Genomic DNA, 21282 nt, shown 5'->3' with positions numbered 1-21282 from the left:
TTCCAGTAGCCAGTGGGGTGAGATGCTAGAATTGGCTACCAAAGTATATTATAAAGTTATATAACTTTTCATGTGGGGAGGGAATGAGGGGAAATGTTTTTCACTGCACCTACCCCTTTAGTCTCACCAGAATGGGAAAAAATAAGACCTATGTGTATTCATATAACCATCCATAGTTTATCTATAAGATGAGAGTATGTTCACCATGTAATCTCATCTACATTTGGGCTTTATGTCAGCATACTGACAGTATGGTATGCTGGTGTATAACGCAACATACCCAAACGGTTCCCATCCAGTGGACCGAACCCAGTCTTCTAGCAGGAGTAATCAGCATGGCTTCCTGTCTAGGATTGTTAAACCGGCCTAATACTTTGAGTAACAGGGAGTGACACTGCTGTGACCACAGAGAAACTGGATGTGCAGATGGTGACGAGTAAGAAGGGTATACAGCTGAAGAGGGGGGAAAAGGAAGGGGGGGGGACTCATACCATATTAGATGGAGTTGGGCTGAATAATACTATGGTCAGAGGCTCTGCTTGGCGACACAGTCAGTAGTTCTGTCAGAATTAAAATGAAGAAAAGCACATGCAGCCATTAAATGGGTTATCCAGCGCTACAAAACATGGCCACTTTCCCCCTACTGTTGTCTCCAGTTTGGGTGGGATTTTGAAACTCAGTTCCATTGAAGTAAACAGAGCTTAATTGCAAACCACACCTGAACTGGAGACAAAAGTAGCGGAAAAAGTGGCCATGTTTTTGTAGCGCTGGATAACCCCTTTAATTTGACTAAACCTGATGGACTCTATTGTAGGTCAGTTTGATGTATCCCAGCACAACTTGTCACAGAGCCTTCCTCACGGTAACAAGACTGTAAGGGGACGACATTGTGACCTCTAGCTGGAGCTCTAATTGCTGGGGCTGAGGGCACGACATTCATGTCATAATTTGTGATATAATGTAAGTTACTCATTAGTATTTCTCCTTGTTCTTGCAGGTTGGACAGGTGTTCCTTTATTTCCAGTGGTAAGTGTTTATGTACAGCTCTATACATAATTTATATGTACAGTAAGCAGCTGATGTAGCCCTTCATTATATCTAGTGGAAATATGCTGCGGTTATGTCACAGGTGGTGCATGAATGCCGATTCTTATAACTGTGATGTATGAGTACTGTCACTATTGTGCATTAATGACTCCAGAAGGCAACCACCACTGTGTCATAGTTTGTATACAGCAACAAGAATTTAAAGTCTGCTATGGTCACTCCCCTCCCCCCCTCCCGTTCATACAACGTAAGAAAAGATATTTTAGAATAATTTTTTGGGGAGTGCAATACTTACTTAACCATACAGGTTAGCAGAGATTAGAGGTCTTTTAAACAAGAAGTCCGTTCATGAAAAAAAAAAAAAATCAAACCACAGGAGGGAACATAACAAATTATCCCAACTTGCCTCTCCAGTGCTGGATGGCTGTTCTGGGACCCTCGCTGGGCTCCAGGATCTCCTGCAGAGCCAACGATACAACCCACTTGATGGACGCCCAGCCAGTCATTACCGGCTCAAAAAATGATGAAAATGGCCGGACTGCTCCTTTAACAATATATATATTTAAATGTAAAAATGTATATCTCCTAAATTTTATAGTTCAGGAGTTAAAGCATACCTGTCACAAAGTAAGCAGACCTGGCGGGTATAAAATCCATTTGACTACACCGATTCAGTACTGGAGGCAAGCACTATTGGGTCAGAATAGTGGTCGCACGTAGTAAATGTGTTACCTAGGACTTAAATTTGTCTGAAACACTGCCCATTAAATTTACCACGCAATATTATAAGTTTTTCTGGAATCCCTTGATTCAGTTGTTGAGTTCTGTACTGAATATTTCATGAATGGGCCTATGGACACACACTGTATATGTTTGGAGGTTTTCAGGGTGAATGTAACTCTATTTATCTACCTTTTATTTCAGGGACAGCCTTTTATTAGAAACAGGATTTCTGGCAATACTGGTAGCTCCGATGCGTGTTTTGCGCTTAAAGGGGAATGCCTGGAGTGCCCATGATGGCATCACTTTCTGGCTTACTCGATGGCTGCTTTTTAGGCTTATGTTTGCATCTGGAGTTGTAAAGCTAACAAGTCGGTGCCCAACATGGTGGGGACTTACAGGTGAGTGTTTTGTCTCTCTTTCTGGGGGATACTTATCAAACAGTCTTATATTAAAGGTTGTTTTTTTTTGTTCAGGAGTAGGAATGCACAGTTTCTTGCAAAAACAGCGCCACCCCTGTTTCAGGTGGTGTGTGGCAATTCTATTCAGCTTTATTTACTTCAGTGGAACTGAGCTGCTAAACCACACCCAAACTGAGGACAAGAGTGGCACTATTTCTGAAAGAAAGCAGCCATATTATTCTAAGCCTGGATAACCCCAGTAAGAATGTCCTTTCTTGCACATAGCAACCAGTCGGAGATCAGCTTTTATTTAACCAGGGCTCGTGAATATTTAAAAACTGAGCTGTGATTGGTTGCTATGGGCAACAAAGGACATTTTTACTGCAAGGGTATGTTCACACTGCGCAAATATGGCGGTGTTCCATGGCGAATCCTGCTTGCCTTAGTGTCCCACATGGGAGCGCACTTGCCTCCACGTGTGTTGCTCTCCACTCAAAGAATTGACATGCCAATAAAGATACTGTGGGACGGGGGGGTTGCGCGTCATGACGTAAGGACGCAGCGCTGTCTCCTCCCCTCCCCGCCCTCCGTGTGATGCCGCGCCATGGAACGATTGAGTGACGGCTCTCCGGCCCGTGCTGGGCTTCAGGACCCCTAGGCTGCCTACTGAACTGCCTGACGGACTGGTGCTGCTGAGTGAGCCTGTGGGAAGCCGGACAAGATGACGGTGGGACTAGCGGTGTTGGCGCCGCCGGCGCCGTACGATTCTGCGGGGCCGCAGCTGCCTGCAGGAGGCTGGTGTGGGTTGCAGGCGTGTCGCGGCCGCCCTCTCAGCCGCCGTGGTGGATTTGGTCACGTGCATGGCCGGGCTGATAAAAGGTCCCCGGCGTCAGCCCCTCACTCTCTCTCCCTTGTGAGTAGATGGGACGGAGTTATCTGACCTGGACTGTCTCCAAGTGTGCAGTAAGTGGCTGAATGGATATTATGCTCAGCATAGCTGATGAATTATGATGAACTATAGTACGGCACGGGAAAATGTGGGGGGGGCGGTGCGGGCTGAGTGGGGGGGGGCGCATTGTGGGTGCATTGGGGGTGGTGCGCACTGGGACCTAGCGGCAAGTTTGCCGTGGGGGGCAGTGTGGCCCGCTTCCGTGCGGCTGGCATGGTGCGGCCCCCTTCCCCTGGGCTACGGCCGGCTCCCCCCGCTAAGAACTAATTACGGCTGTAAGTCTAATATAGAAACCTCTAAATGAGGTAAAAGCTGCCACTGGGAAAATCTGAATCCTCCTGGATATATTACTATAATCCCTCCTTCTTTCTTGCCTTAAAGGGTGTTCCTGTCTCTGCTACCCTGTTTAAAATATGAAATAGGAAATGCAACCATTCAGTACTGAAGGAAGGCAAAGCCGTATTTAATACACCTGGGTGATCTTGTGCAGTAATAATCTGTAAATAGTGCTTGTATGAACGACACCCATATCTTGCTTGGTGATTTATTCCTCTATGATGTAACATCAAAGCTACGACATAATCAGTGATTATATTACTCAGAAGATTTTTGTACAAATCTGATTGTCTCCTTGAAGATGGGACCTAAAGGTCAGCCAAAGAGATTGGGTGGAGCAGCTTCCCCAAAGGATCCCAGTAAGATAGTGAAACTGGATAAAATCTGGAAATCACCAGGTGGAGTGTCTAAAATATCAAATACTAAAGTAGCCTCCCCTGAACAGCTTGATACGACTAATTCTACAATAATGGAGGAGGGCGGGGCGGAGGATGGTGGTGGATCACTGGTGTCGCCAGAAGTTCTTAATACGATTCTATCTGAAGTTAAGAGCTGTGGAAAGTCATTAACGGATCTAACACTAACTGTGGGGGCGCTCTCCGCTGATATAGCATTTATACGGAATGATCTGAATAAAATAAGGGAGAAAGTCACCCAGTTGGAGAAAGATTTGCCTAAGATAGAGAAGGAGGTTTCGACGCTGGGCATTAATATGAAGGACAATGGAAATCGGTTAATAGAATTCCAGAATAAAATTAATGATTTGGAGGACCGCTCCAGAAGAGCGAACATCAGAATTATTGGTTTGCCAGAAGGCGTGGAGACAGGGAATTGCATAAAGTTCTGTGAGGAGTGGATATTAGAGACTGTGGGCAGTGATAAATTATCCAAATTATTCGCAATAGAAAGAGCTCATCGGATACCTGCAAAAGCCCCTCCTCCGGGAGGTCACCCTAGGACACTATTATTGAAAGTTCTACTGTCTAGCGATCGGGATGCGATTTTAAGGATTGCAAGGCAAAAGGAAGAAATCTCCTATAATGGTAGCCGTGTGGGATTATATCCTGATTTTTCCAGAGAGACTCAAAAGAAAAGGATGTCTTTTTTAGATGTTAAAAAAAGGTTGCGGCAATCAGGGATAATGTTCTCATTGATTTTTCCAGCCAAGCTTAGGGTGACCTATAATGAAAAAATAATGTTCTTTTCTTCACCACTAGAAGCCCAGGATTGGCTGGATAGAAACGGGCTGTGATAACCAATAAATTGTTTACTTTTTATGTTTGTGGCGCGGGTCGGGGGGAGGTGGGAGGGGGGAGGCGGAGTGTAGCAACAGTTAGAGAGATCTGGATGCCAGATAGGTATATCAGGTCGCCGTGGTGGGCGGGGATTGGGGGTATAGGGGGGGGGATCCAGGGGGTGGGAACATGCGGTGGGGGGAGCACGGGGAAGATAGATTCCTTCTTTTCTTTTCTTTTTTTTTTTTTTTTTTTTTTTTTTTTTTTTTTTTTTTGCTTTTCTCTTCCTTTAATATAAATGGATACAAGGATTATAACATGGAATGTTAGGGGATTGGGTGAACGTACTAAACGGGTAGCTATATTCGACCGAGTTAGGTGTTTTCTGCCAGCTATCGTCTGTCTTCTGGAGACCCATCTTGTACCTGATACCCTACAAAGGGCGCGGTGTAGATGGGCCTCCATGGAGATTCACTCTTGTGGTTCAGGTTACTCATCGGGGGTCTCTGTGTATATACATCGACAGATTAATTTTAGAGAAAGGGAAAGGAAGGTGGATGACAGGGGCAGATTTATTTTTTTATTTGGTAATTTAGAGGGCATTGATGTGGTTCTAATTTTTGTCTACATTCCTCCTCCTTTTTCTTATGAAATATTGGTTGCGGTAACGCAATTTGTACAGGATAAAGAGGGAATACCTATGTATCTGAATGGTGATTTAAATATGGTAATGGATCCAGATATGGATAGAAGGAGTAGTGGATCTCCGGTCTCTGTCCGGCAGTCCCCTCTGGCTAAATTCGCCCGGGAGGTCGGCTGGATCGATCTCTGGAGATCCCTATATGGTAATAGACTAGCTTATTCTTGTTTTAGTACTTCATACTACTCAGCATCACGGATAGATATTGTATTGTGTAATGAGGGTGCACGAGACAGAGTGGTACGTATGACGTATGAGGTAAAAACTATATCGGATCATTCCATTATGACTCTTGTCCTAGAATTAAGGGCAATTGAAGGCCCAAGGGGAAAACAATTTAGATTCAACCCGTATTGGTTGACAATAATAGACACGGAGAATGGGATCGGTAGTGAGATCACCAGCTTTTGGCAAATCAACAGGGGTTCTGCCCCTTTATTGATAGTATGGGACTCCCTAAAGGCGTTCCTAAGGGGATTGTTATTTAAAGAAATTGTTAACGCCAAACGTAAGTTTAGGAATAAGGAGGAAGAGCTGGAAAAAGCGGCTTTACAGCTACATGATAGATTTACTGCTGATCCCTCTCGGGACAATTTACAGCAACTAAGGGAAGCTCAGGAAAAATATACAAATTATATGCTAGAAAAGGCACAACATAAATTACAATTCTTAGATCAACAAATCTTTTTGGAAGGGGGGAGGCCAAATAAAATGCTCGCAGATGTAATAAAATCACAGGAAGAAAGGAAAAGGGTCGAGGCTATAAAAGGGGGGATAGGAGTAATTCTTAGAGACCCTCAGGCTATTAGGGAGGCATTTGTGGAGTTTTATGTAAATTTATACACCGCAGAAAATAGGGCCTCAGACGCACAGTTAGAAGCCTTCTTTAACAAAATACAACTCCCTGCCCTTACCAATATCCAACAGGAAAAACTAAATCAGCCAATCTTTATCAATGAGTTGCAAATAGCAATAAATGCATTACCAAATGGTTCAGCACCTGGTACAGATGGCATTCCAGTTGAAGTATATAAGAAGTATATGGATGTTTTTCTACCGATCCTATTCGAAGTTATAAATGAATCCTGCTCCAAGGGTGAATTGCCCCAATCCATGAGGGAGGCCACAATTGTGGTATTCCCAAAAAAGGATAAGGACGAGACAGATATAAATTCCTATCGCCCAATCTCATTGTTAAATTCTGATCTTAAAATTTTTTCCAAAATTATTGCTATGAGATTTCGGGAAGTGATGGAGGACATAATTGGGGAGGATCAGAATGGCTTTATGTCAGGAAGGTCAGCATTTACTAACATTGAAAGGGTGTTCGCAGATATGCAGATTGGGGGCTTGGAGCCCCGCTCTATCCTGTCGTTGGATGCTGTCAAGGCCTTTGACAGGGTAGAGTGGGGTTTCCTTTGGAAGGCATTGGGGGTGTTTGGAGTGGGTCAGACCATGATTGATTGGATAAGAATGATGTACAATGCACCCAGGGCCAGAATTTCTGTTAATGGGGGGCTTTCAGATTGGTTTACTCTCTCACGAGGAACAAGACAAGGATGTCCGTTATCCCCAACATTGTATGCTATTTATGTGGAACCCTTAGCAGCAATTGTTAGACAGGATTTATGCATAGAAGGTTTTGGGTTGAAAGGAACACAGGAGAAAGTAATTCTCTATGCAGACGATATGCTGGTACTGGTTCGAGACCCGAGGAATTCCATCCCCAGAGTTATGGAGCATGTAGAGCAATTCGGGGAAGTGGCAGGCCTTCGGATTAATTGGGAAAAATCTTCTTGCATAATGCTATATCCCGACACGGACATTCCGGACTATGGGCTAACAAGAATTGAGGGTAAACAAAGCTTTAAATATTTGGGAATAAATATTTCACCTGACCCAGCTAGCTTTATAGAACTTAATCTAAAACCATTGATAAAAAGGATAGATAAAAAAATTGATATTTGGATAAAATTGCCTTTATCACAAGCAGATCGATTAGCTCTTATTAAAATGATAATTCAACCCCAAATAATGTATGTTTTAAGGTCTTCCCCCATATGGATCTCTAGTAAGTGGTTTAGACTTATTGAAATATCCTTGAATCGTTTAATTTGGGGACGGAAACGTGTACGGCTTAAATACAATCACTTTACTGGGCAAATGAAGGAGGGTGGTTTTTCGCTCCCAAATTTTAGACATTATTTTTTTGCTTTACAAATTCAAAACGCACAAAGGAATAATGATTCCTCACTGGGTAAATATATTAAAAGTCCTGTACAAAAGACTCATAGACACATATTTAATATAATAGATATGGGAGACATAAAGGCACTAAATATTATTGGGCTCACTTATTTAAAATTATGGGGAAAGGTTTGGGCTAATCTAAAGAAAATTTGTCACATAAAAGGTAGTACTAGTTTTACACCACTTTGGGGGAACGCTTATTTTGAGGAGTTAATAAAAATGGAGAGTGAATTTTGGATTCATAAAGGCATCCTTGACGTACATCAGTTATTCAAGGATGGGTGTTTAATAAATTTAGAGACACTGATACAAACACAAAAGATTGAAGCATTTCACTTTTTTTATTATTACCAGATACAGCACGCAGTTGCACGTACGATAGATCATACAGGTTTTTTAGTCCAGACACATGAGGTGTTTAGCTATATAGCTAATATGAGTGGGAAGAAGAAAGGGGAGTTGGGTAGATTATATAGGCTAATTAATGATAGTAGCATAAGCAATCTATACACAGTAACTAAACACAAATGGGACCAGGAAATAGGTATAATTACTATGGAAGAGTGGGAGAATATACTAAAAAATATGGGAGTTAGCACTAGAAACAATAGCTATAGATTGATGCAATTCAAGATAATCAAAAGGGTATATTATTCACCTTATATGTTATTTAGGATGGGTATAAGAACGGAAGCTAAGTGCCAGAAATGTGAAAATATGGAGGCTAATAATTTACACATGTTGTGGGAATGTAATAGAATACAAGAATATTGGAAGAAAATAGTACAACTTATAGAAGATCGATTAAAAATATTAATTCCATATAACCCATTATGTATCATTCTTGGATGTACCATCCAGGTATCGGATTGCCAAATACTGGTCTCAAAACTGTTATTAATGGCCAGGGTAGTAGTGATGAGATATTGGATTAAAATTGAAATTCCACCAATTCAAGAATGGGTTAATCTGGTAAATAAAGTTGCTGGAATGGAAAGAATATCTTGTGTGAGGAGTAGTAGAGCGAAGAACAGATATAGCCGAATATGGGATAAATGGATTGATGGAATAGTGGATAAATGATCTACTGTGATTTTGGGAGGGAAGGGTTCTTTTTTTTTTTTTTTTTTTTTTACTTTATCATTTGATCGTATGTTTTCCCCGTGCTTTCCTTCACCGCATGGGTGGGTGGGTATTATGGGTGGGTTAAGGGAGTCAAGCATCGCTCCTATGAAATGAATAATGTAAGTACTTATTACAGATTTGGCTCATTATACATCCGCTTATTTGGGTAGATTGATTTTATATTGAATTTAGTAGTGACATAGAATACTTATGTAATATTTATGTGTAATATTTATGAGCGATGCGGTTGATATATTGTGATTACTGATATCATGTTTGTATCTGGGGGGGAACTTTTGCTTAAATAAAAAAAAAAGATTTAAACCAAAAAAAAAAAGATACTGTGGGACACTGAGGCAGGCGGGATTTGCTGTGGAGTTCCGCCACATTTTCTTAGTGTGAACATACCCTAAGACTGCTTGATAATCCTTTCCCACAGTAATTTATTGTGGCGATAACTTTTTTAATGTAAAAAAAGTTGCATAGGTCACACTTCCCTGTGGTTAGTCCTGCTGTCACATCTGCACAGCTTTACTCCTGAATAGATTAACCCCTTAGCGACCCATGACGTATCTGATACGTCATGGTGCCGTGGGGGGTGTTCAGAGCGGGGTCCCGCCGGGACCCCGCTCTGAACGGCGCTGATCCCGGCTGACATGTGCAGCCGGGCAGTGCCTCTGTTAGCCGGCGCGGGTCCCGTTGCCGCGCCGGCTAATTAAGCACTTCAATGCAGCTGTCAAACCTGACAGCTGCATTGAAGTGCTTTATGCACACTATCCCTGGTGTCTAGCGGGTCGGATCGCATCGCGGGGGGAGATCCGTTCTTCTGGCCGGCCCGGGTCTCTATGAGAGATCAGTGCTGTCTATATACAAGCCCCCCAGGGGGGCTTCTAGTCCATGTAAAAAAAAAAGTAAAAAAGTGTTTTTATTAATAAAAAATCCCCTCCCCTAATAAAAGTCCAAATCACCCCCCTTTTCCCATTTTATAAATATAAATTAATAAATAAACAAATAAATAATATTTAGTATCGCCGCACACGTAATCGCCCGAACTATTAATTAATCACATTCCTGATCTCGCACGGTAAACGGCGTCAGCGCAAAAAAATTCCAAAGTGCAAAATTGCGCATTTTTGGTCGCATCAAATCCAGAAAAAATGTAATAAAAAGTGATCAAAAAGTCATATATGCGCAATCAAGGTACCGATAGAAAGAACGCATCATGGCGCAAAAATTGACACCTCACACAGCCCCATAGACCAAAGGATAAAAGCTCTATAAGCCTGGGAATGGAGCGATTTTAAGGAACGTATATTTGTTAACAACGGTTTGAATTTTTTACAGGTCATCCGATACAATATAAGTTATACATGTTATATATCATAGTAATCGTAACGACTTGAGGAACATGCATAACAAGTCAGTTTTACCATGGGACGAACGGCGTAAATGCAAAACTCCCCGAAATCAAAACAAATTAGTTTTTTTTTCAATTTGACAGCGCAAATGATTTTTTTTCCGGTTTCGCAGCATATGTTATGGAAAAATAATGCCTGTCATTACAAAGTACAATTGGTTTCGCAAAAAAAAAAGCGCTCATATACGTCTCTAGGTGAAAAAATGCAAGCGCTGTTGACTTTTAAACTTAAAATGGAATAAGCAAAAGCGCAAAAACGAAAATTGGCTTTGACCTTTAAGGGGTTAAAGTCACATTTTACAGCTCACTAGTAGTGCTGAGCAGACTTGCCCAACTATACTGGTTGACCAACGTTCTCCGTACCTGAATGTTAAGAATTTGATTACTAATGGCTGGAGAAGTTGGTTTCTGCCCTAGAGCTGCCAGGAAATTGTGAATACAGCCTATGGCTATATCCATGTTTTCCAGGACTCATTAGAGCAACATCCTACTTCTCCAGACCAGAACAGTTCAACTAGTCCGCTTAACATGACTCCTGAGGGATTTCCTCTCAAATATGCTGATAGAATTAACGCTGAATGCTTTGCTTTCTCTTTACATGTGTACTCAAGCTCTGTGATTTCCCTCCTAGAAAAGCAAACTACTGTGTATTTTTGCATCCCTCCCTTTCTATATCCTACATGTGCTGTCCTCCTGTGCTCTAATCTGCCATGTATATAACTTCCCCGTTTCTGCTGCTATCTTTAAAGTGTTACTGTAATTTCCGATAACTTTTGACATTTCCTCAGACATGTAAAAAATTACTGATAGCACTGGGCCTCCCTCCTGAGACCTGCTGCGTTCGAGATTGCCTAAACAAGTCAGATTTCACGGAAAGCTGGGGGCTGGAGCTTGAGTTTTTCCCTGAGTGAATTGAGTGACAGCTTGTATCATTCTTTTGGTGTAAAATTAACTTCTGTCCTCTTAATCTGTGGGGGCCCCCTGCTGATCAGCTTGTCATCCTCTGTCCTGTAGAAAAAAAGTAACTTTTAATCTTAGTGTTACCTGTTTGAACTAGAGATGAGCGAATCGGGTTCAAGTCGATCCGAACCCAAACTTTCGGCATTTGATTAGCGGGGGGTGCTGAACTTGGATAAAGCTCTAAGGTTGTCTGGAAAACATGGATACAGCCAACGACTATATACATGATTTCCACATAGCCTTAGGGCTTTATACAAGTTCAGCAGCCGCTGCCAATCAAATGCCGAAAGTTCGGGTTCGGATTGATTCGAGCATGCTCCAGGTTCGCTCATCTCTATTTCAGACAAATTATTTTTTTCTATGTAATACCAGATGGCCTCTTTGTTAACTGTGTAAGTGAAGTTTCAGTGGCCACTAGTTCGTAGTTGCTATGGTCCTAAAACACCTCCATGCGTTCAAACATTATCACAGAGTGGAATGCACTCTTAAAATATAACCTTTATTGTATAAAACAGTAATATCCCCACAACAGCGGTCACCAGAACCACTCAGGAGCAATTACCAGCCGTTGTTACTCCATGAAGCAGTCTACCATCATACAAGAACAATAATAACCGAAAGGTGAAGTAAAACGGCAGTCATACCCTTCCATTGTATTCTGTCCGTGTCCAGTTGTGGACGTTCACTGCTTCTTGAGGGAATGTGGCATTCACTTGTTGAGGGCAGGGCCACAGCTAAAGTTAGTCTTGTTGCACCCTAGTATGTTGTATTGCTGGCTATTCCTCCTCGCTCGGGGTACATTGGTGATCTACCCCTTTGGTGCTGCCCCCAGATAAGACAGACCCTCCAACATCCATTTTTGCCAAATTGTTGGTATTTTCAGGGAATGTAGGAATAGTTAGCAGGGTAAATGCAATAGCTAGTATCGAAGTATCCAAGGGCACAGCTACTACAGTGGTAGTTACAATACTGTGCACACTTACACTGGTGTGTGTAGAGCATTGGAGTGTAGGGCAATGGCTCCTCGAATTATTGTTATAATGGTATATTATTGCTTTATACATATACAATAAAGGTTAAATTGCACCTGTGTACTACCTGTGTAAATGAGATGAAATAGAATTGTTTCTTTGATTTCTGCCTTTGTGCTTGGCATAGGCACCACGTGCAATATATATCTATCTATATCAATATCCCCTTTTTAGTTGATTTAAAGCTTAAAGTGTCACTGTCATTTCAAAAAAAGTTTTCACATGTCAAGTTTTAATTGGTCTGGATTTGAGTGTTCAGACTCGCATCAATCGGGAGAACGAGCTGAGAGAAGACTGTGCTAAGCCTGACTTTCTAACACCGTGGGGAGAGGATGCGCTGCAGCTCTTTTCTCCGATCGGTCTGAGTGCTCCGACCCGGACCAATCAAAACATTTGACATGTCTCTATGACATAACAAAGAAATGTTAAAGGAGAAGTCTGTCGAAAATTTTTATTAAAGTGTTGTATTACTTTCCAAGAATTATACAAATCACCAATATACACTTATTACGGGAAATGCTTATAAAGTGCTTTTTTTCCTGCACTTCCTACTGCATCAAGGCTTCACTACCTGGATAACATGGTGATGTCACGAGCCGACTCCTAGAGCTATGCAGACTGTGGCTGCTGGAGGAGATGATGGCAGGGGGACACTGAGGGACACAGGGCACTGGAGGGACACTGAGCATTTCTCTGCCATCATCCGCCACAGCCCACACAGCTCTGGGAGTCGGGTCGTGACATCACCATGTTATCCAGGAAGTGAAGCCTTGATGCAGTAGTAAGTGCAGGGAAAAAGCAATTTATGTGCACTTCCTTTTGTATATTGGTGATTTGTATAACTTTTGGGGGCCAATACAATACTTTAGTAAAAATTTTCTCCAGACATCTCCTTTAAGTCTAACAGCACCTAGGAATCAGATATGGTTGCCAGTAAGTAGAGGATGCACGCTAAATAGCTGGTACTCCCAATTTACCAGCAAAGTAACATCAAATGTAAAGGATTCAATAGCATCTGATGGAAGTAGTAGTCTTCAATATAACTTTATTGCATATTCTAGACAAGTAGCAGCGTTTCAACCATCATTTGATCTTTTTCAAGCAGTTGGTCCTTGTCAAGACTGCGGTTCCCATCGGATGCTGGTGAATACTTTACATTTGATGTCTCTATGACATGTCAAAAGTTTTTTGAAATGTCAGTGATGCTAAATGTTATAGAAACAAAGGAAGCATTGCATACCTTATGCTAACTAAACATATTTCTTTTACATAGTTCCTATGCAATTCCTAGTTAGAAAGCCATCACATTTTGTACTGTGAAAAATAGCTGTCTCTGTAAGTTGACTGATTTAAGTGACCCCCCCCCCCCGCCTTCTTTTCTAGCTCTAACTTACCATTATGAGACACAGTGTATTCCAACCCCAGCTGCATGGTATGCTCATCAGCTTCCTGTGTGGTTCCAGAAGTTGTCAGTGGTCGCCACCTACGTGATAGAAATTGGGGTGCCATGGCTTTTCTTCCTGCCCTCGAGAAGGCTTCGTATCTTCTCATTTTATACTCAGGTAAGAAAACTTTTTAGGTAGAAAACTGTTCGTTGATTTTATCTTGGACAAGGAAATTGGCTGTGAATTTTGCCATTTTCCATTTTGCACAATGGATGCTATATCGTGAGACCATGCAGGATACCTGTTTGGAAGAAAGCCGCCTCATGTTTTTAGGTCAGCGTTGGGTGTTCTATTACACGGCCCAATCATAATTCTGCTAGATCGGCGGCCATTTACTGAGCAATTAGACTGGCCGACTAATGGGCAACTGCATGGTCATCGTTAGCGGTAACCCTTACCCTTGCCTTTAGTATAAAATAATAAATTAATAACTCTCCTTACTACGCTCCAAGGTGTTCTTGGGCCTTCTCCTGTGTCTGCAGCTCTGCCTCCTCTGCACTAACAGGTCGTCTACCACTCATCCAATCACAGGCTGCGGGCCTGTCTCGGCCGTTGATTGGCTGACGGCCTGTCAGTGCAGAGGAGGCAGAGCTGCAGACATCGAGAAGGGCCCTTCAAGGACACCTGGAAATGTGGTACGGTGAGTAATTATTTTATTTTATGCTTCATTTATTAGCCGTCGGCAGTGCATCTCGATTACATGTAGCAATGCGCACCCGATTTTAGGTCAGGACCTAAAGAAACAATCAGCCGAATGATCGTTTTATTGGCTGATCGTTCTGAGCGATAATTGGCTGAATCGTCCTGATTCAGCCGATTATTGCCCCGTGAAATAGGGCCCTTAGAGAATTAATCATAGATCAAGATCTAATAAATTGCGGGCATTCACGCCCTCTTACCTAGCCAGCGTGTCATTAGCATATATGGTAACAAAATTAATGGGGGACATCTAGGAATTAAAAAAAAAAAAAATGGTCTGGGCCAGGAGCTGGTGGCTCTTAAATAAGCCTCATGGTTCTATATTAAATAGCTAGTGACAGGTCCTCTTTAATACTGAATTGATGTTTCTTTTAAAGGAGTACTCCAGGCACCCCCTGTAAAATCTAAACTACTCACACACTGGGGGATGGTTACTGGCTTCCTCTCTGTCACATTTTTTCCCACTGGCTGCTCTCGCTGCCCCCTGCACTGTTCTCTGTTGCTGCTGATTACATCTCCAGCTTCCTGTTTGGACCAGTGTCTGTGTGCTGCATATTCCTACAGTCCCCACAATGCCTTGTTTCCCTGGCCTGCCTCTGTATACCTCCCACCTTCTCCTCCCACCCACAAACATGCCCACAACCCCACCCCCCATCCCTAGCTCCTCTATTCCCCGCCTCCCTCCATCTATTCCCCTCCCACTGCACAGCTTAGTCCCCTACACAAGCAGTAATGGTAAATACTGACAACCCAGCCCCCTTATTTGGGTGTCCAGTGAATAAAAACTGCAGCCACCATTGTCTACTTTAATATGGCATGATGCTGAGGGTTGTGGTTGTGCAACCTGGAGTTGCACAGCTTGAAAAATTACTACCAGCATCTTGTCCAAGAGACAATTATGGTGGTAGTAGTTCTGAAATCTGTGCAACTCCAGCTTGCACACATACAACCCCCACCATCATGCCATGCTGATACTTGATGATGGTGATTGTGCTTATGCAAGCTATAGATAGATTGATAAGAAATGGATGGATAGATAGATAGATAGATAGATAGATAAGAAATGGATAGATAGATAAGAAATAGATGGATAGAAAATAGATAAAAGATAGATATTATATATAATAGATATATAGACTGTGTTATAGCTGAATCTGGTGTCCGAGGTCTCCTCTGCTTCAGTCATTCTGGAGGAGAATCCTGTAGCATCAGACACCAGTGATCTCCTAGCAGGCATCTGGCATTGAAAGGGTGCCAAATGCCTCCTATTAGATCTGTGACATCGGATGCTGCAAGCAGCTGCCGATCTCCAGGATGACTGAGAAGCAGAGGAGACTCAGATCTTGCAGAGCAGGGAGCCCGACAGATAATATAGTATGTATTGTAAAACTGGACGGGCAGAGGAGGAGTGGGGCGGGCAGAGGAGGTGTTGAGGGGCGGGTTTCCCTGTGACAGAGAGGAAATACATCACGTCTCAATTTGGCACCTGTGGAACAGCATTGAGACGTGATGTGTTTCCTTCTTCTTGAACTACAGAACTTCCTGTGGGACTTTGATTCTTTGAAAAACGGGTAACATTACAGCTGTCCTAATGAGTGTAAGTGGCAATGTTATATAACTTTCCTTTGTAAGTGCAGTGTTAAATTATGTAATTTGCCCGGAGTACCCCTTTAAGTACTACAGTATGATCTTTATTCCACGTGTATTACTGTGTACACTGTTTGAGAGACTTTCTGGGACTTTCAGCTTTAGGCCAATTCCTTAGGACTTCAATGTATAACTGGTGGGTATTCAACTCGCAAGACCCCAGACATTCAGCAGAATGAAGGCGAATTGTCCTCTCCTTTGTTTTTCCAGTAATGGCCATGCAAAATTGGTTATAGCTACAGTAGAGCTGCAGCTTAGCCTGGCTGACTTACAGTACTAGACTTGTAGGATGACCCTTCAATTGAAAATCCTGGAAGCTAAAATCTTTCAAATATATTTTCTTTTTCATCATCCAAGTTACAGTTATCTTGAATAGAATGTTTCACATGTACATTTCTACATTAACAATTTTTTTCCTTTAATAGGTTCTGCTGCAGGTGCTGATCGTACTTACTGGGAATTACAACTTCTTTAACCTGTTGACCCTGGTTCTTTGCTTTTCTCTGCTGGATGACCAGCATTTGGGATCTGGCCCGAAGGCGAAAAAAGGTCAAGGGAAAGGTGACCAGTTGAAGCCATTGTCATCATAATGTGTGGCTGTGCTTGGGTTATGTCCCGTTCTGGCATGCATACACTGCCTGTTTATTCTAGCGTTACAGAATTTGTGTGAAAGTGAATGCAATGCCATACAGTTTGGCTGAAATGTATTTGCTTTTTCGGGATTCGATCCCTTTGCTTTCAAAATGTATTCCAGTTCTCCTCCAACTCATTGTAATATCTGTGCGTTAAAGGGGTTATCCAGGCTTAGAAGAAACACAGCTACTTTCTTACAAAAACAGCATCACGTCTGTACTCTGGTGGTGTGTTTACTGCAATTTAGCTCAGTTTACTTTAATGTTTAAAAGGGAACTTCAGAAAACAAAATCCATTTAAAAAATCTTGAGTCTTCCAGTTCTTATCAGCTGTCCTGTGGTAAGCAGTGTTTTTTTTTCCCAGTCTGACACAGTGCTCTCTGCTGCCACCTCTGTCCATGTCAGGAACTGTCCAGAGCAGTAGCAAATCTACACAGATAACCTTTCCTGCTTTGGACAGTTCCTATCTGTGGAGATTTGCTACTGCTCTGGACAGTTCCTGACATGGACAGAGGTGGCAGCAGAGAGCAGTGTGTCAGACTGGTGTAAAAAAACACCAATTCCTGCAGGACATACAGCAGCTTATAAGTACTGGAAGACTTGAGATTTTTAAGTTAAAGTAAATTACAAATCTGTATAACTTTTTGACACCAGTTGATCTGAAAGAAAAAACATTTTAGCCGGAGTATTCCTTTAACCACACCCAAACTGAGTTGTGGTGTTTCCAGTAGAAATAAGCCATGATTTTAGAAGTTTTTAATAGTTTAGTGTAACCGATTACCTGAAACCTGACGTTTTCTGAAAGCTGGAGAATAATTGTAACTTGTAACATTCAGGGGGTTAGCCAGGAAAACCATCATACTCAACCATGCTGCTGGGGACATGTCAGTAATGTCGCTGTCTCAATCCGTCACAGTTGCCGGTTGCCGATAATTTGCCGCTCCCACCGGAAATGGCTGCTCCGCATCGACCGGACATTTTCCATGGGAACTGGATGTCATTGGACACTTTCAAAATGCTGAAAGCAGCAAAGTCTTGGTTTTGCTTTTATGCTTTGTGCTACATACTCTGTGTATGCCTCTCTGTGCATTAAACACCCAGTAAACTTACCTCTCCTGCTCTCAGTGCTGCAGCTTTGGTATCCTGTGGTATTCCTGTCGCTGCTGCTCTGTTCTTCTAATGATGTCTTGCTCCACGTTCAGCCTGAGTATGGAGCAGGATGTCATCAGACCAAGAAAGAACAGCATAGGAGTGGTGACCAGAGAATCTCACAGCTGCAGTGCCAGGGAGGTAAATATGTAGTTTGTGTCTTTTTTTCTTTTACCGTCCCTTCTAAAATATATACAGTGGTACCTTGGTTTAAGAGTAACTTGGTTTAAGAGCGTTTTGGTTTAAGAGCTCACGGCTTTTCAAAATTGTGACTTGGTTTAAGAGCATTGTTTTGGTTTAAGAGCTCCCTGTACTGTGTAGGAGCGCGAGTGGAGGAGGGGCATGGTCTGCATAGCGGTGTCTACAGCCCTGTACTCTGACCAGGAAGTCTCCCTCGCCTTCCAAATCATAGCAGATCCACCTCAGGCTGGGAATTGCATCAGGGGACAGGACTGTGGGGGTAATCTCTTCATAGCTGTAACTCCTCTCTCCCCGGACAGAGAGTGCTGCATGTATGTGCCCACATCTGCCCTGCTCATTCCTTCATGCTCCCTGCAGTCTTTGTCAGTCCTGATTGGTCCATGCTGAACACCCCTTCTTCATTCCTGTCATGTGACCACACAGACCTCTAGCAGCTGCCCTGCTTTTCTATTCTAGCCTGTTGTACTACGCTACTACATTATGGGGATCTGCAGCTCCATCCTGTATCTACAAACTGCTGCTGTGTTATCAGGTTTATGCCCTTACGACAGTAACTTATAATATAACATATTCAGCTGTTTATAAATGTTTGTTTTAAATGTTGTTCAGAATATAAAATCATTATTTTGGGGGGGTGGAACAAATTGTCTGCATTTCAAAAATTTCTTATGGGAAAATTTGCTTTGGTTTAAGAGTGGATTTGGATTACAAGCACAGTCCCAGAACGAATTATGCTCGTAATCCAAGGCACCACTGTACTTTATATTTATTACATGCACTTTTATTTCCAGGCCGTGGGCTCTCTATGCAGTCTTTAGTTGGGCTTTTCGACCTCTTGGTTCTTGGTCTGCTTGGTTTCTGGACTGTGAAATACTTTGAGCTACAAATAAACTGGGAAAAGTATCTTGTTGAATCTAAAACCGGTAAGTACCTTGCTTAGTGCTCTCTAACACTGGGGTTATATTTTCCTATAATATACAGTACATAAATGTTGGAAGAATGGAAATACTTCTGTGCATTTCTTACTATTCTTTGCAGTTTTCTGAGCTACAATCACTGTCTCTGACATACTATGCATTGTAGCCTTTAACCCCTTCAAGACAGAGCCCTTTGATGCACGGATGTCCGGGTCAAAATAATTCAATGTTCCTCCATGCCTTCTGAGAGCCATAGCGCTTTTATTTTTCCACCTACAGGGCTGGTTGGGGTGTCCTTTTTTTTTTTTTTTTTTTTTGCACCATGATCGCTAGTATTAATATCATATTGGTGTAACAGAAAAATTTTGATCGCTTTTTTTTAAAAAAAAAAAGAAAAAATTCTGATATATAATTTATTAAAATCTGCAATCCTGTTGTGTTTTTTTTTTTTTTTTTCCTTTTTCGTTTACGCCATTCACTGTGCGGGAACAATAATGTTAAATTTTAATAGATCGCATGCTACGATGTGTAATATGTTTATTTTTTTTAATTTTATAATGGGCAAGGGGGTATTTTAAACTTTTATTGGGAGGGGGGGGGGTTAAGGTTTTTTTAAAAATATTTTTTAAAACTTTTTTTATTACAATTTTTATTTTTTTTATTTTTTTTTTTACACTGTAAAACGTGCAATCAATAGATTGCATGTACTATAGAATAGATCAGTGATAGAACCTGCCTGAGAGCAGACTCTATTCATAGATCGCCAATCCGACAGGATGGAGGTAAGTGACTTACCCCTGCCTGTCGGCACAAGCGATCGGGACCCCCACAACATCGCTATAGCTCGCAGCGTTTAAGGGGTTAATGAGACGCAGCTGCGAGATTGTAGCTGCCTCTCATTCCCTTCGCAGCGCTGGGCACCGCTCTGCACTGCTCCTGGACCCTAGCCGGCTGTCTTCTTAGCTCCCCTACAGCTATGTCACAATCCGGCTGACAGATGCCATGCTGAGCCAGTCAGTGACTGGGGCGGGACACCGCTGCAGTCGCTGATAGGCTGAGCAGGCTAATTCCCACCCGTCTGTGACGTATCTGGGTGAAGATGACACCTGGCAGGCTATGGGTGCCCGCTCCTGCCCCATAATGTGGGCACGGGGATAGGTGAGCTTAGTGCCTTTCTTAGTGCCTTTCTTATCCATCTGCAGATAGGGAATAAACCTGGAGCTGCACAGCATCATATCCCATTACAGCTCAGTGTAAGCCACAACCCCCTGGTATATGTATGAGATATAGTATGACACCAGCCATCACCCTCTAGCCCCAGCCACCATGGCCCTGTGTTCCCCCATCCCTGCTGCTGACCCTCACCCCCTCCCATTAGACTCTGGGAAAGCTCCAGGGCCCACATGCAGCCCACCCTCTTCCCACCATGGCCCCAGCCCTGCAGATGGCACATCCCACCTTCAGGAAGCAGTTGGTGCAAATAATGAGAAGGATCAAAAGTCTGAGGTGCTAAAAGATGATCAAATTGAGTGAGCTGCAATGTAGTATGGTGGTCCCCCTCACCATACGCTGCAGGACCCCCACCCAGCACCCAGTCCTGTTCTATGGACTCTACAAAAAAATACCCTAATTTATGGAATAGAAATTTGTAGGAATGACAGTATAATGTCCCCACCATGTGACCAAAGGCCAGTGGGATCTCAGGGCTGGGACATCACCAGTGCCCAGAACTGGGTGTCAATCTGTTTATTTGCTGTTTTTATATATATATATATATATATATATATATATATATATATATATATATATATATATCTCTATCCCTCTCTATCTCTCTCTATCTGTTTCCTCTTTCTCTCTCTTTCTCTCTCTCTTTCTCTCTGTCCCCTCTATCTATGGCATTGTAGTGTCTAACTCTGAATATTATGTGGCAGTCTCCCCCCCCCCCCCCCCATGTACATTGTGCCAACCCTGGTGCTGTGCATAGACCCGCTGCAGTGCCACAATATATACAGACACTTACAATATATATAACAATCCTATAAATATCCGGATCATTTGCTATAATTCTTATGACACAAGTTACTGGCCAACTGCAGCTGTGTTCACATGCTGCAGTTTGGTTATTTGTTGCAGGTTTTTACATATTTAAATACCTTGTGGGCAATAACTGCATTGCAGCCTCCACAAACTCAAAGAGGTCTTCCAAAATATAGGATACCGAATAACTAGCTGATTGGTGGGAGTTGTAGTGCACAAAGAGATATGTTGGGAGCTGCAGTTGTACAGCAGCAGCCTCCTGACACAACTCCCAGCATACCTCCTTGTGCACAACTCCCATCATACCTCTTTGTGCACATAGAGGTATGCTGGGAGTTCTTGTGTACATATCTGCAGTCTGGGGGGGGGGGGGGCATTATA

At 42.6% G+C, this 21282-nt stretch overlaps 1 protein-coding gene across 2 annotated transcripts in view; it reads left to right on the top strand.

The window, feature by feature from the left end:
* LMF2 (lipase maturation factor 2) overlaps positions 1–21282 on the top strand; it is a 39175-nt gene that overhangs the window by 4517 nt on the left and 13376 nt on the right. The window contains exons 3-7 of one of the 2 annotated variants that reach the window (XM_069979739.1): positions 998–1026; positions 1972–2168; positions 13555–13733; positions 16388–16511; positions 18736–18867. In XM_069979739.1, coding sequence (XP_069835840.1) covers positions 998–1026; positions 1972–2168; positions 13555–13733; positions 16388–16511; positions 18736–18867 — 661 coding nt within the window. Of the gene's footprint in view, positions 1–997; positions 1027–1971; positions 2169–13554; positions 13734–16387; positions 16524–18735; positions 18868–21282 lie in introns of both variants that reach the window. The other variant, XM_069979731.1, reaches the window with a different exon arrangement.

Source organism: Dendropsophus ebraccatus, chromosome 1, assembly GCF_027789765.1.
Source record: "Dendropsophus ebraccatus isolate aDenEbr1 chromosome 1, aDenEbr1.pat, whole genome shotgun sequence".
NCBI lineage: Eukaryota > Metazoa > Chordata > Amphibia > Anura > Hylidae > Dendropsophus > Dendropsophus ebraccatus.
This window is presented reverse-complemented; position numbering and strand designations above follow the sequence as displayed.